Raw genomic sequence first — 17109 nt, forward strand, 5'->3', positions numbered from 1 at the left:
TGAATGTTAAAAAATCTGATTTTGCATTGATTTTTACAGTTAATGCTTCACAACATTGGAGCATTTTGAGGAAGTTATAGATTAGCAAATCAAATGAAATATCTAGTGTGAATGGATTTTCAGAATAAGTAGGTGGTTTATAAACTTGTTATAAAAATATAGGTGTATGTTATTGGTTGGAATATAATGGAATAAATAGAAAACTGGTTGAAAGATAAGAAAGATAGATTTGGAATTAAGTAGCTGTTGCTCATAGTTGAAGTTGAAAATAAACTTGGATGTGAAGATGGCAATCTTGACGTTTGCTGACAACACAAAGGTGGAGGATTTGGCATTAAGTGGATTAGTGGAATGGAATCACAGTGCTTTATATACATAAAATGTTGTCATATATTTTGTGGGAGGCAAAAGCATGAAATGGAAATTTGGCTAAATAGAATAACATTGTATGGATGAAGTTAAAAGTCACACAACGCCAAGTTGTAGTCCAACAGGTTTATTTGAAAGTACTAGCTTTCAGAGTGCTGCTGTTTCATCAGGGAGCTGAATGAGCTAGGAACAGTGCTCTGAAAGCTAATACTTCTAAATAAACCTGTTGGACCATAGCTGGTGTTCTGTGATTTTTAACTTTGTCAACCCCATTCCAACACCGGCACCTCCCTATCATTATATGGATGGCCAGACAGACCTAAAAGTTTAGGTGCACTATTCCCTTTAAATATGAAAGCACATAAATAACTCCATAGTCAAGGGCAATATAATTTGAGTGATTAAAGTGGCAATTATTGCAACTTCTAAAATATTTACACTATTGAAGTAGAGGAAGATTCCAAGCTATAGTGAGAGAGCAAGACACTGATATTTGGTTTCGATCATTGTCATTAAAAATGAGCACAGGTACAATGAGTTGAATGCCCTCCTTCTGTATTGTAAGCTTTAGTGATTTAAAAACCCAATTATCCATGCCCATGCAAACTTGATAGAACACTAGGAACAGACCGATGACACAAATTTTCTTAACAATTTTATATGTTCATATATAATGGAGGAGCCATGTAAATTTGTTATTGTTCCCAGTACTTACAGAAGAGAGGACTAACAGGAATAAATAGTTTTATTCAGGCAATAGGAAAGCAAAATCAGACTTTTCCAAAGACTGTGCTAGTTATCTTTCCTGTTTTACACTGTGATGGATGTATATCTATGCTTTTAAATCTTACCTTGTTATATTATAGGTGCTGTTGGAGAAACTGTGTTACATGTTGCAGCATTATATAACAGTAAGGAAGCTGCAATTATATTGCTCAATGCCTTTCCATTCTTAATTGATGAACCAATTGACTGCGAGATGTACAAGGGTAAGTGGCTGTAATCTTTGATTAAAATATCAGAACAAGATATACGCATTTATCAGAAAGTCATTTGTAAAATGGACACTGTGGTTTTATTTAGCTTCAAATACTTTTCTTTATTAGAAGTTCAGCTTAGTCAGTGTATACTCATCTACTATATGGTGCAGAAAAGTAACAGTGACCATATTGTATCAATGTTGTCAAGTGGGAAAAGCCAAATGCGCACAGCATCAGATTCTGAATGAAGTTTTAGTGATAATGGTCTAGGAGGAAAATGTTACTTTTACAAACAAAGGTCACTTTCTTCCTTCTTCCTCTGTCTTTGTCAACCACTCTGACTTCCTGTTCTTTTGTAAGTTTCTGTAATAGGTCATTATTACCCAACTTTGTGTCCTTCACTCTTTGCCCTATCCATCCCAGACCTTCACCTAACTTGCTTTCCTCAGAGGTTCCACCAAAACTCTGGATGTACCTTGAAGTCTGGATCCATTACAGGTTGCTTTCCTCAGCATCACTCCAGGTGGCGCTGGTGAGTTAAATGGTCAACAGTTGCCAGAGAAAGGACTTCTTCCCCAGTCGGGCCGGAAAGTCAGTTTAATTGAGTTAACTGTCTGACAAGCATTAAGTGGCTGTGGGGGCCAAACAGAATATCCCATGATTTATATTTGGTTACAGCATTAGGACAATGGAATACTAATTTTCAATGATGGTCAGTTGATTTGTGACTGTATTTTGTTTTCTTCATCTCTGTGTCATTGACATTACCAGTCAATCCACTCTTGTTTCTCCTTTTAACTTTGTCACCTTAGCATTTGATTCTTGCCTTCTTCCTGGGTGACTGTTCAATCTCTAACAGGAATCTTTGATGTCCTGTTTAATCTCCAGTTAAGCTTCAAATTCCATATCCAAAAGAGTGATATTGTAACTTCACTCATTTGGATATGTTAACTTCTCAAATCTCCTCTTGATTGCCCTCCCAACCCCACTGTCCACAACCAACACCCACTACCACACCATAGTTTCCAATGTAACTGGAATACTACCATCTTTGCTCGATCCAAAATAATGTCCTATTCATCTGTCATCCCTATCATTCCCAGCTTAAACAGGTTCCCCATCACTATGTGTACTGATTTCAAAATCTTCATCTTCATCTCCAAATCCCTCCATGGCTTTGAACCTCCCTGCATATATCATATATCCTTCCATTTATTCATTGTCCATTTATTTCTGATTGACCATGTTTTTCCCTTACTGATCTGTCAGCTGTGTCATGACCCTCCACCACTCTGTTTGAATTCCCTTTATTTGATTTCATTCATCCTCATCTTCCAAAGCTCCTTAAAGTCTACTCTTTCAAATTTGCCTCAGTCATCTCCTGTAGTTTCCTCCATGTCTTGCTTGGGTCCTAAACCATGAAATACTTTGAGACAGTTTTATGTACTAAAATAACTTTAATTTTATTAGGAATAGGAAAGTGAATGATTTCTTACATAAACTTCAAGAACACCAAGATCAGGTATAGCCCAGCAATCAGGAGGGTGATATTTCCTAAACTTTGTTCCCAAGTATAGAAGATGAGAGGAGTATAGGATATTTCAAATTCCAATCGCAATAATCCTTGTGACATTTCTGACTGACATTGCCAATTCAGTTACAACTGGGGCAGCTTTATACTGTGTAACTAGTACTATCAGGTACTGGGTGCTCTATTCAATTCATTTTATGAAGACCTTAAGAGTGAATAATAACCAATTCCCTATCAGTTGGAGTTAAGTTTAACCCTAGAGAAACGCACTGTGAAGTATCATCCAGGTTTTTTCAGAAATTATATCGTGATAATGTGGCCTTAGATAGAGTAATTGTTCATGAGCAAGAAAATTGCTGTAAAATAAGAGCCCATCTTAAGGCCAAACTTGAATAAAAGATTTGTATTTCTTTGGTTGTTTCTCTAAAGATATTTGGATGTTCAGTAAATAAAGGACTTTTCAAGACATTTTATTGGGCTGTATATATTTATTTTGACATCTGAATTATGAGTAATGAGTTATCAGTAATTAAAACCATTAATATTTTGAAACCAAATTGATGTGTGCATTTTCACAAGTTTTTAAATCTGTGCCATGAAGAGTTCCAACTTTGCATTACTAGTTCAAAGTTCTTGTTACAGTGAATACACAGAAGTGCTTGTTGATATAGGGTAAGATTGTCATTTCTGGGTTTTGATTCTTCCTTCAGGATGAAATACAGGTCAGGGAACTGAAATGCGAGCAACAGAGAAATTTTTGGAGGATGTGATCAGTTATGTAGTTACCTTTGGGAGTCCTGTCCAGTGTTGATGTAGGGAAGGCTACAAAGTCTGGAGGGTCAGTCAGGGGGTGTTCAACGGTGAAAGATTACCAACCCCACCATCAGATATGATGTTGCTAAATTATGAAGGCGAGTACAAATACACCTCTATTACTGTTTGCTGATCATAAAAGAGGTAAATGGTGAAGAGTGGAAGAGGTTGGACATGAGGGGGATAATCTACTACAGTATTGCAGACAGTTACAAATGGGAAGGAGGTGGCATCATAGTAATGTCACTAGATGAGTAAATCCATGGGCTTAGACTAATGATTAGATTAGATTACTTACAGTGTGGAAACAGGCCCTTCGGCCCAACAAGTCCACACCGACCCGCCGAAGCGCAACCCACCCATACCCCTACATATACCCCTTACCTAACACTATGGGCAATTTAGCATGGCCAATTCACCTAACCCGCACATCTTTGGACTGTGGGAGGAAACCGGAGCACCCGGAGGAAACCCACGCAGACACGGGGAGAACGTGCAAACTCCACACAGTCAGTCGCCTGAGGCGGGAATTGAACCCAGGTCCCTGGCGCTGTGAGGCAGCAGTGCTAACCACTGTGCCACCGTGCCGCCCTCGGCAAAATCGGGTTCAAATCCAACCACTGCAGCTGATGGAATTTAAATTCAATGAATAAATCCTGAATTAAAAGCTGGTCTTGCTAATATTGACCATCAATCGTTGTAAAGTCCATCTGGTTCATTGATATCATTTAAATAAGCAAAACTGCTGTCCTAACAAGGTCTGGCCGACATGAGGTTCCAGAAACACAGCAATATGGATGAATCTTAACCGTCCTCTGAAATGGTTTTGCAAGCCAATTACTTCAAAGGTGATTAGGATAGGCATGATTGCTGGCATTGCCAGAGATACCTTCATGCCATGAAAGGAAAAGAAAAGTTAGGTTAAGACTGAAGTTTTTCACATTGGATAAAGTTTCTGCCTCTAATACTACCTGATCTGCTGCTGGGAGGGTGTCAGTGCTTCTTAGAAGAGCAAATGTGATAGGTACCAATGGAAATGCAGTTAACAGAGTGCCCTCAAATAAGCACCGGCGGGTCTAACTTGTTACTGGTCTAGGGGATGCGAAGCATTTTCCCCCATTATTCAAACTCCTTTATAAAATCTTGGAGGCAGGAAGATGTCATGGTGTTGGGCGAAAAGGGTGTCTTTCTGTCTTTTTTGGGCTTCTCCACCCTTGACCCATCTGTAGGAGAAAGTGAGGTCTGCAGATGCTGGAGATTAGAGCTGAAAATGTGTTGCTGGAAAAGCGCAGCAGGTCAGGCAGCATCCAAGGAACAGGAAATTCGACGTTTCAGGTAGAAGCCCTGAAGAAGGGCTTATGCCTGAAACGTCGAATTTCCTGTTCCTTGGATGCTGCCTGACCTGCTGCGCTTTTCCAGCAACATATTTTCAGCCTTGACCCATCTGGAGTCCTGTATTCATAGGCCATTGCAAATTCAGCCCATAATATTAGCTCAAATAACTTTCTATAGCAGAAAGGCATTCACATTATTTGATTGTTTTTTTTGCAAATTATTCATTCGTGTAGTGAAAATGATGGATCAAGTCATAAAGTTATACAGTATGGAAACAGACCCTTTGGTCCAACTCATCCATGCCAACCATGTTTCCCAAACTAAACTAGTTTCATTTGACTGCTTGTGGCCTACACCCCTCTAAACCTTTCCTATTCATGTAACTATCCAAATGTCTTTTAAATGTTGTAATTGCACCTGCATCTCCACTTCCTCTGGCAGTTCATTCCACATAGGAACCACCCTACCTGTGGGAAAAAAATTGTATGTCAGGTCCCCTTAAATCATTCTTTTAAATTTTTCTCCTTTCTCCTTAAAATTGTGGCCTCTAGTTTTGAACTCTTCAACTCAAGGGAAAAGAACTCTGGTGTTCACCTTTTCTATGCCCCTCATGATTTTATGAACCTCTATAAGGTCACCAATCAACCTCCTATGCTCCAGTGAAAAAAGTCCCAATCTATCCAATTTCTCCTCTGTAATTCAAACTTTCTAGTTCTGATAACATGCTTGCAAGTCTCTTCTGCACCTTTTCCAATTTAATACTACCCTTCTTGATGCAGGGTAACAGGAACTGTACATAGTACACATTGGCCTCACAACTCAATGACTTAGCATCTTCAGCCCTCTGCAGCAATGATACACCACCCTCCTCCTCCTCAGTTTTAAAGGGTCATTCCTTCACTCTGAGGCTATCCCTCGTGTCCTCACCCTATTGATATTGCCATCTAGTTTACCTGTTCCACAAATGCACACATTATATTTTTGCAGCCTGCATCAGGACTGAAGCTTGAGAAGGAAGTGCTATGGTAATGATACAAGAACTGTCATCCACTAAGACAGAAGAAGAATTAATGGGTTAAGCAATTTGTTAAAAAAAACTGTCTAAAAAAAAAATCACATTTTAAAAGAGGTAAACAGTCTCAGAGTCGAGGGAGGAGAGGCAGAATATTGAATTTTAGGAATCTGACTTCAGGAAAGGACAGTAAGGACTGGGGAGGGGGCAGAAACCATTAACTTGTTGTGGGAGTGACAGTCAGGATTAGGTAGTGGACCCTCAAAGTTTGACCTCGTAGAACATAGAACATGACAGTGCAGTACAGGCCTTTTGGCCCTTGATGTTACGCCGACCTGTGAAACCAATCTGAAGCCCATCTTACATACACGATTACATTTCATCCATATGTTAATCTAATGACCATTTAAATTCCCTTAAAGTTGGCAAGTCTACTAATGTTGCAGGCAGGGCGTTCCACACCCTGACTACTCTCTGAGTAAAGAAACTACCTCTGACATCTGTCCTATATCTATCACCCCTCAGTTTAAAGCCATGCCCCCTCGTGCTAGCCATTACAATCAGAGAAAAAAGGCTCTCGCTGGCCAATCTATCTAATCCTCTGTTTATCTTATATGTCTCAATTAAGTTGCCCCTCAGCCTTCTTCTCTCCAATTAAAACAGCCTCAAGTCTCTCAGCCTTTCCTCATAAGACCTCCCTCCAGGCAACATCCTAGTAAATCTTCTCTGAACTCTTTCCAGAGCTTGCAGATCCTTCCTATAATGTGATGACCAGAACTATACATAATACTCCATGGGAGAAGGTCAGGTTTCTATTATTTTGTGGGATACAGGCATCATCACCTCTGCCCATTAAATTGTCCGGGGCAGTTAAGAATCAACCACATTTTATAGGGCTGGGGTCATGTGTGGGCCACACCAAGTAAGGTAGGCAGATTTCCTTCTCCAAAGGACATTGGTAAATCAGCTGGATTTGAATTACAATCAACAATGTTTGAAACATAAAACATTATTTGGGAACTTGACATGATAAATACAGAAAGGTTGTTTCCCTTGGTGGGAAGAGTCTAGGACAAGAAGGTATAATATTGAAGTAAGATGTCACCCATTTAAGCCTGAGATGAGCAGTGTTCCCTCTCATACTAGTGAAAACATCTTCTCTACATCCGCTCTATCCTGGCTTCTCAGTGTGCTGCAAGTTTCAGTCAAATATCCCTTCATTGTTCTAAACTTCATTGACTAAAGACCCAGAGTCCTCAACCACTCCTCATATGACAAGCCTTTCATACCTGGGATCATTCTTGAAAACCTCCTCTGGGCCCCCTCCAATGCCAGCACATCCTTCCTTAGATACAGGGCCCAAAACTGCTGACAATAGTCCAAATGTATCTGACCTGAGCCTTATACAGCATAAGCAGTCCATCCCTGATGTTGTATATCTCTAGCCCTCTCAATAGTAGAAGAATACACTCTGCACTTGTTACTATATGGCAAGCTTTAGTTTGCAATAACTGGAATAAATTATCTATCTTCAGGTGAAACAGCTCTGCATATTGCGGTGGTGAATCAGAATATTGACCTCATTAAGGAGCTGCTGGCTCTTAATGCAGATATCAAACATTCTCGTGCTGTAGGAACTTTTTTCACTCCAGGAAAAGATTGCCGATGTTATTATGGTACGGTAAGATTTCTCAACTGTATTTACAGTAAAACAGTATTCAGAAATGAGTTAGCTGTTTTGGATTATGTTTATTAGCACTTTTAATTGATGCGGTAATGTTTCAGATTTGATTTGACTGAAGGTGATGTTGGTGGGTGCTGCGATTAATCTTAATATTCCCAGTTTAAGGGGGGCAATAGAACAACAGGATATTAATTTATGCGCACTGATTCCTACTAGAAATGGAGGAAATGAAAACATGATTCAGCTTGCCTATTCTATCCCTCATGATCAGAAAACAAATGGATTGTAGCAGGTCAACTTCAGAACTGAATAGTTGTCACATCGGTGTGAGATTAAAGGAATGCAGGTATTTATAAACAATGTGTAATGTAATGGCACTGCATTCAGGATAGCAGCAAAGAAGACTGGGAGTGAGGGGGAAGAACAAAAAGTTGTCTTTCCCACCTAGCATTGGCCATCATCTTTTCTTCATGGAAATTTTTTTTGCCTCCATCGTTACTTTTGACTTTGTGTGATTTAATGTGGAAGTGATGACGTCAACTTTTCTATATTTTTATTTCCATTGACTTCGATGCAAATAATGAGTGAGGTGTAAAGATTTCTGATTTGAAATCAATCGTTTTTTAGAATGTTTGCTCATAAATTGTTCAGTCCTATCTATCTTTGAGTAGGTGGTGGTGAACTACTTGAACTTGTAGATTATGTGGGGTAGTGTTCTAAGGCTGCAAGGAAGGAAGTTCTAGGATTTTGTACCATCAACAGCAGGAAGGTGATTTAGTTCCAAATAATGATGGTGGGTGACTTAGCGGCACAGTTGAAATCTGCACCATTGTCTTAGCTGTAGTGTCTTTATGTGGAAATACTTATTGTTATCCCTATTTTGGAGATTATATACTAGAAAAATAAATTCAAGAATAAGAAGGACCATTGGAATTCAACTGTATAGTGTCATAATGTTCTCAGTACAGCATTGGATTGGATTTGAATAAACTTGATGTTTTTATTTTTACAAATTGTCATACTATTCCGTTTATTGAGGAGTAAAATACTTTTTTCAATGTTTGTTAGAGGTGTACACTTAATTAACTTATTCTGTTTATTGAGGAGTAATTTTTTTAAAAATGATTATAAATTCATATTTAAATAACCTTAATTCATATTTACTTATCACATTGACTGGTTTGACGTGAAGTATTACTGCAGGATTACCTTAACTATAAAATGTGATCTTCTATAAATTCGATGTGTTCCTGCTTTAACCATGAAATTCACTTTCTTTTTTTACAGATTTGTAAAGGAACTTTCCTTTAAGTCTTACAGCAGGTCTTTTGATATCCTGTTTTGTCACCCCTGTTCCCAATAACCTTTTCCAATCAATTTTGGATGGTTTTGGTACATTCAAATGGAAACAAAAACAGGTTGTTTAATTTGCAGTATGACCAACAAATCATGGAATTCCAATGAAACCATTAGCGGAGTCTTTATTTTGAACCTAACAATCTTGGAATGAAATGGGGCAGAACAGGATCATTGGGTCTATCAAGCCTGTGCCTGATCTTTGAAACAGCTATACAATTAGTCACAATTCCCTACTATTTCTTCACAAGCTTGAATCTTTTTTTTTCCTTTTTAATGTTAGCTGATTTATTTTTGAAATGTATTATTTGATCTACTTCCCTCAACTCCACAGACTGTATTTTACAACCTAAGACAATTTGTTGCATAAAATATTCTTTCTCCCCTCTGGTTCATTTACTAATTACCTTTTTTTTCCCTTTGGTTAACAATAACTTTTCCTTCTTTACTCTATCAATGCATCCAACATATATTTTACAAAGGTTAGGCATAACTTTTGTTTTTGCATTCTACGCCTCTGTTTATAAAACCAAGGATTCTGGATGCTTCTTCAGCTTGTCCCACCACTTTTAAAGAAAACGCACATGCATCTCCAGGTTTCCGCAGCCTCTTAAAGTTGTATTATCTGTTTCCTTCTTTACTGTGACATCAATGGCATCCTCTTCTACATTATTTGAAGATGCAGAGAACTGAATTAGTGCCTCTACTTTTACAGCAAGGCCTTTTTTGGTTCATAATCAATTATCCCTTGTTTTGATTGCCTTTTTGCTATTTATGTGTTCATATAACATTTTTGGGTTCCATTTTATATTTCCCTGCTAATCTATTCCCATGCTGTCTTTGTCCCTTCTGTTCTTCTGCAGTTCTCCTTTGTAATTTTTGTATCCAGCTTTGTTCACCACCAAATTATGAACTCAACAGTTACCATTAGCAGTCCAAGAATTGGTGCTGGAAAAGCACAGCCAGTCAGGCAGCATCCAAGGAGCTGGAGAGTCGACATTTCGAGCATAAGCTCTTCATCAGGTTGTTGAAGAGCGTATGCTCGAAACGTCAGCTCTCCTGCTCCTCGGATGCTGCCTGACTGGCTGTGCTTTTCCAGCACCACACTCTTCGACTCTGACCTCCAGCATCTCCAGGCCTCACTTTCTCCTAGTTACCATTAGCATCCTATTCCTGTTTCATTTTCATCTCTATATCTTTAGTTATCCAAGAAGCTTGAGCATTGAATGTCCTTCTTACATTTGTGAGAATGCATCTAATGTTTACTGATGTTTTGAAAACAGCTCACATTACAGAAGAGGAAGTGCCGGAGGTCTTAGAAAACATAAAGATGGATAAATCTTCAGGACCTGATTAACTGTATCCCAGGGCTTTGTGGAAAGTTAGGAAAGAAATTGTGGAGCCCCTAGCAGAAGTATTTATATCATTCATAACTATAGGTGAGGTGCCAGGGGATTGGAGGATGGCTAACGTTCTGTCCTTACTTAAGAAAGGCTGTAAGGAGAAGTTTGGAAACAATAGATTGGTGAGTCTGACATCAGTGGTGGGTAAGTTGTTGGTGATTCTGAAAGATAGGACTTATATGCATTTGAAGTGGCAAAGAATGACTAGGGATAGTCAGCATGGTTTTGTGTGAGGGAAATCGTGTCTCACAAACTTGTCTGAGTTTTTTGAGGAAGCAACCAAGAAGACTGATGAGGGCAGAACCATAGGCGTTGTTTACACGGACTTCAGTAAAGCCGTTGTCAAGGTTCTGCACGATAGACTAGTTAGTAAAGTTAGATCACATGAGATTCAGGATGAGCTTGCGATTTGGATACAAAATTGGCTTGACAATGCAAGACAGAGGATGGCGGTGGCAGGTTGTTTTTTTGGACTGGAGGCCCATGACCAGCAGTGTTCCACAGGGATCAGTGCTGGATCCACTTTTGTCTGGCATTTATATAAACAATTTTGATGAGAAGACAGGAGACATGGTTAGTAAGATTGCAAATGACACCAGAATTGGTGGAATAGTGGACAGTGAAGAAGGTTATCTAAGATTACGAAGAGATCTTGAATAATTGGGTCATTGGGCCGAGGAGTGGCAGATAGAGTTTAATTTGGATAAATATAAGGCATCGCATTTTGGTAAAGCAAACAAGGGTTAGACTTATGGAATTAATAGTAGGGCCCTTTGAGTGTTGTAGAACAAAGAGCCCAAGGGTTCAGGTACAGAGGCCTTTGAAAATTGTGTCACATGTAGACAGGGTGGTTAAGAAGGTGTTTTGCATGCTTGCCTTTATTACTCAATCCTTTGACTACAGGAGCCGAGACTCTGGTGCTGGAAAAGCACAGCAGGTCAGGGAGCATCTAGGGAGCAGGAGAGTCAACATTTCGGGTATAAGCTATTTATCAGGAATGAAGCATTTGGGCCGTGGGCATGAAAGATAAATGGGAGGAGGGTGGAGCTGGGGGAAAGGTAGCTGGGAATGTGATAAGTAGATGAAGGTGGGGTGGAAGTGAGAGATCAGAGGGGAGGGTGGAGCAGATAGGTGGGAAGGAAGATGGACGGGTAGGACTGGTCAAAGGGGCAGTGCCAAGTTGGAGACTTGGGACTCGAATAAGGTTGGGGGAAGGGAAATGAGGAAACTGGTGAAATGCACATTAATTCCGTGTGGTTGCAGGGTCCCAAGGTGGAAGATGAGGCGTTCTTCTTCCAGGCATTGGATGGTTAGGATTTGATGATGGAGGAGGCCCAGGACCTGCATGTCCTTGGTGGAGTGAGAGGGAGGTTTAAAGAGTTCAGCCGTGGGACAATGGGGTTCGTTGGTGTGGGTATCCCAGAGATGTTCTCTGAAACGATCTGCAAACTGGCATCCCGTCTCCCTGGTGTAGAGGAGACCACATTGGGTGCAATGGATGCAGTATATATCATGTGTGAAGTACAGGTAAACTTCTGTAGGATGTGGAAAGATCCTTTGGGGCCTTGGATGGAGGTGAGCGGGGAGGGTGGTCGCAGGTTTTGCAATTACTGTGGTGGTAGACGAAGGTGCTTGGGGTTGGGGGTGGGTTGGTGGAGGCATGGATCTGACAAGGGAGTCATGTAAGGAGTGGTTTCTCCAGAATGCCGATAGGGGTGGGGAGGGAAAGATATCCCTAGTGGTGGGTGGCAAGTTGCCGCTTAATAGTTCCTTCTAATGTTTCTCAATTCCAAATCTGTCTTTAAACCCTCAAATACATCATTCCTTTCCTGTGATGTAACAGTAACTTAAAACAAAACCCCCTCTTTATTTTTCCATCTCTATCTTTCCTGGAAGCATTGTTAAGAATGCCTATTTCTTCCCTTTGCTTGAGAAAAGTCTGGCTTTCAATCACATGTCTTCTGCTTCTACATTCATTAGCAAGTAGAGATTACTGCATTTGAGATCCTGCTTGTTCATTTCCTTCGTAGCTCCTGAAACAAACCAGGACTTCAACCTTGGCTGACTGTATCATTACTTTCTAGATGGACATTAATGTCTGGATGTCCCATTCCTTTTGCAAAGTGAATCATCAAATTCAGATGGCAGGATACAATAAGGCATGGTGGCTCAGTGGTTAGCACTGCTGCTTCACAGTGCCAGGGACCTGGGTTAGATTCCGCCCTTGGGTGACTATCTGTCTGGAATTGCACATTCTCCCTGTGTCTGCGTGAGTTTCCTCTGGATGCTTCGGTTTCCTCCCACAATCCAAAGGTGTGCAGGTTAGATGAATTGGCCATGCTAAATTGCCCATAGTGTTCAGGGATGCCTAGGTTAGGTGCATTAATCAGGAGTAAATATGGGGGATGGGTTACTCTTTGGAGAATTGGTGTGGACTTGTTGGGCCGAAGGACCTGTTTCCACACTGTATGGATTCTCTTAAAAAATAAGAGTTCTAATTAATATTTCATATTTAGATAAAATCAAAGACCATTCAGAGTCTGATTACTCTATCAAACGCTTGCATCACTATAGCAATTATCACATGCTACAGTGCAAATGTTCTGCAATGTCCAATATGTCAGCTGTTCAGAAAACTATTACAATATAACTACTCAATTGCTACACAATTCACAACCACCTTTAGTTCAAATTTGTTTTGGATTTGTAATGTTATATTTTAATAATTGAATAAGAAGCACCGTGAGTTGGTGGAAGCTCCTTCTGATCAACAGAGCAAGTTTTTGGTGAATATTAGTATTGTGTTCACTATAACCAACTCCTTTGTCAATTCTTCTACGTTTGGATTGAATAAAGAATGCATTTGCAGTACAAACAAAAGCTGTTTATATGAACACACAGAAAACAGGCTGTTCACCTGGTTTCAGAACCGGTCATATCTTGCTGTATGTACATTTTAGGGCAATGAAATGGTGGATTCCACAATACTGATGGTAACAGACAGCTTCAATTGCGTACATATACCTGTCTTTGAATTTGCGTTTAATTGTTATAATCTCACCTTATGCCACATTTAATGTGTGAAACTACAAATTCCATACAGTTTATGATTTGTATATTTTTGTTATTTTTGCATTCTACAATGGGCAGTCTTGAAGAATAATAATCTATGGTATTTTTCTGCAAAACTGGAGGTTTTTGAAAAATCGCTTCCATTCTTTCTTCAAAACTGTGATAACTAGTACTTGTTTTTGTTTCTTTTTATATGTCAGGGGAATATGTTTTATCCTTTGCAGCCTGCATAGGAAATGAACAAATAGTTAAAATGATTGTGGCACATGGGGCACCTTTAAATGCACAAGATAAACAAGGTAGGATTTTTAAAAATTATTTCATTATCTTGTTCAAGCTGTTTTCCTGTTTTATGTCATTCATTATTTTTGCATATTACAAGTAAACATCTTATCTTAAATGCAATTGCAAACTTTCCTAACACAACAAAAATAACAGAGAAAAAGCAAGGTTTATGGCAAATACCCATCGATCAAAACAGCAGAAGTCCTAAAGGACAAAATGTGCAAGGGGAAACTTAAAATGGAAGTTTGGAGAGCAAAGAAGGGCCACAAAAGAATAATGGCAGATAAAGTAAAGAAAAATCCTCAACCATTTTACAAGTACATTAAAGTTAAAAGGATAACTAAGGAAAACGTAGGGCCCATTAAGTTACACAGGGATAGTTCGTGTCTGAAGCCAGGGAATATAGATAGAGTTTGAAATGAATACTTTGGTGTTCATTAATTTGAGGGACAATGTGAAGATAGAAATCAGAGAGAAGGCCTCTGTGATATACTTAAAGAAATTTGCATAGCAAGAGAAGGAGATTGGTTGGTCTGCAGGCTTAAAGTAGATAAATCTCCAGGGCTGGATGAAACATATCCCAGATTGTTGAGTGAGGCAAAAGAGGAAATAGCAGGTGTGCTGGCAATAATTGTCAATTCCTCTCTAGCCACAGGAGAAGTGCCAGAGGGACTGGAGAACAACCAATGTGGGCATCATTATTCAAGAAAAGCAGGGAATAAATCAGGCCAGTCAGTCTACCTTCAGCAGCAGGGTAACTATTAGACACAATTCTGAGGAACAGAATTAATTTGGAATCCAAGGAAGTTTGTTTAATTGGATACAGAATTCGCTTAGTGGCAAGATGTAGAGAGTGATGGTTGAAAGTGTTTTGCAGCTGAATGTCTTTGTCCAGTAGGTTCCACTGGCATCAATGTTTGTGGCGTATATAAACAGTTTGGACTTGAATGTAAGAGGATTCAACTGTAATTTTGTGAATGATTTGTAAATTGGTGGACTGGTAACTAATAAGGAGGATAGCCTTAAATTTCAGGGAGATGGAGACAGGTTGGTCAGATGGGCTATCAGTGGTAAATAAAATTCAATCTGGATACGTGTGAGGTGATGGAATTGAGCAGGTCAAACAAGTCAAGGATGAATACGTGATGAATGATAGGACCATGGGAAGCACCAAGGATCAGAAGGACTTTGGTGTGCATGTTTACTGGTCTCTTGAGATAGTGGGACAGGTAGATAAAATGGCTAAGAAGGCATTGAATTTAATGGGAATGAGGTTATGCTGGAACTGTATAAAATTTTGGTTACGCCAAAGCTAGAGTATTGTGCTCAGTTCTGAAATCCAAGTTGTGGGATGGATGTGATCATACTAGAGAGGATGCAGAGAAGGTTTTCTGGGATGTTGCCTGGGCTGGTGAGTCTTAGTCCAGAAGAGAGATTGGATAGCCTGGAATTGTTTTCTTTGGAATAGAGGAGATTAAGGAGGGATATGATTAAGATGTATAAAATTGAGGGGACATAGATAGGATAGACAGAAAAGAATCTTTCCGCTTGCTGAAGGAATCAATTACCGGTGGCATAGATTTAAGGTAAGGGACAGGCTGCTGAGAGGGTATCGAATCATAGAATCCCTACAGTGTGGAAAGAGACCATTTAGCCCATCAAATGTGTACCAGCCCTCCAAAGAGCATCCCACCCTGACCCAGCCCAACTCCACCCTACCCCCATAACCTCACATTTACCATGGCTAATCCACCTAGCCTAAACATCCCTGGATACTATGGACAATTTAGCATGACCAATCCACCTAACTTGCACATGCTTGGACTGTGGGAGGAAACGAGGAAACGTGCACCTGCAGAAACCCACGTAGACACAGGTAGAACATGCAAACCCCACACAGATAATCCCCAAGGGTGCAATCAACGTCAGGTCCCTGGTGCGGTGAGATAGCAGTGCTAACCACTAAGCCACTCTGTCATCCATTCTGAGAAAGGGATAGGAGAAAAGATTTTTTTTTAATTCAGAGTGGGGTGGAAATCTGGAACTCTCTGCCTGTAAGGGTGGTAGAGGCAGAAACCCTCATAACATTTAAGAAGTATTTAGATGTACACTTGTGACGCCAAGACGTAAAAGGTCAAGTGCTGGAAAATGGGTTTAGAATAGCTAGGTGTTTGTTTTTGACCAGTAATGATCCAACGGGTTAAAGGGCCTTCTTCTGTGCTGTACACCTTTATGACTCTAAATAGTATAGTTAGGTTCTTTAATTTCATTTTGTACTTAGCCTTCCTCTTTCTGAATGAAGAAAATTAAAATTCATAGTTGTTTGTTGTTTTAAAGTATACCAAAATGCATTTATTTAGTTTCTACTTCCTTAGAAGCCATGGAGCAGGCTCTGACATGTTGGTGATTAGAGCTGCCAGCTCTGACTTCCATGCTGGAAATTGTTGCCATCTAGTTTCTATCCAGTGGGTGGTAGCAAAGGAAACTGCATATCATTGAGGCAAAATGGCATCATAATGAGGATGTTAATGCATGTTAATATGTACAAATAGGTCTCTTGTCAGTTCATTAGTGAGAATATTTCACCACTCAACACATTGTTGGAAAACGGAACTTTCTGTGAGCTCATGAGAATTTTCCTAACCATACCAGAATCAGCTCTTACCACTTCTGTGGTCTTTACCTAAGTCATCTTCATGGTGTGTCAATTATATAATATGAAATTAAAGCAAATAGTATTACCTTCTGGCAATGACATTTAGATGAGGTATGGAGGTATAGTCATTGTGTTCATCCTTCAAAGTGAAGGTAGCTGAGATCATCATCTGGGGTATTTGGCTGGGTTTCAGTACTGCAAATGCTCTATAGGGCAGAACTGGGTTGAGTTTTAGATGAGTTGCTGGCTCGGGGTTTTCTCTCTGCCTCTGATATTTGCTTGCTTTCAAAGGAGGCCGCACTGTTTTTTATTTGGTTGCGCTAGGCGCTGATCCTGGGTGAGATTGTTCCAGGACCGAAGTCGATTTCACAATTCCTAGGTGAAGCCTTCAGTATGCCCTTGTGGTGCTTACATTGACTACCATGAGAGTGCACCTCAGACTCAAGCTCTCCATAGCAGATTCACTTTGGTAAGTGAATGTTAGACTTTCTGGCTGCATGACCAGCTCAGTTCAGTTGTAACTGTCTCAATAAGGTGTGTATACTTGGCACACCAGCTAGAATGAGCACATAGGCATCTGCTATTTTGTACTGCAATCTGATCTTAAGCTTCC

General features: G+C 39.8%; 1 protein-coding gene across 2 annotated transcripts in view; it reads left to right on the top strand.

The window, feature by feature from the left end:
• LOC132821895 (transient receptor potential cation channel subfamily V member 6-like) overlaps positions 1-17109 on the top strand; it is a 124030-nt gene that overhangs the window by 62649 nt on the left and 44272 nt on the right. For both annotated transcript variants that reach the window (XM_060834822.1, XM_060834823.1), the window contains 3 exons: positions 1236-1358; positions 7576-7716; positions 13756-13854. In XM_060834822.1, the coding sequence (XP_060690805.1) occupies positions 1236-1358; positions 7576-7716; positions 13756-13854 (363 nt within the window). The remainder of the gene's footprint in view (positions 1-1235; positions 1359-7575; positions 7717-13755; positions 13855-17109) is intronic.

The sequence above is a fragment of the Hemiscyllium ocellatum genome, chromosome 13, assembly GCF_020745735.1.
Source record: "Hemiscyllium ocellatum isolate sHemOce1 chromosome 13, sHemOce1.pat.X.cur, whole genome shotgun sequence".
In the NCBI taxonomy this organism is placed as follows: Eukaryota; Metazoa; Chordata; class Chondrichthyes; order Orectolobiformes; family Hemiscylliidae; genus Hemiscyllium; species Hemiscyllium ocellatum.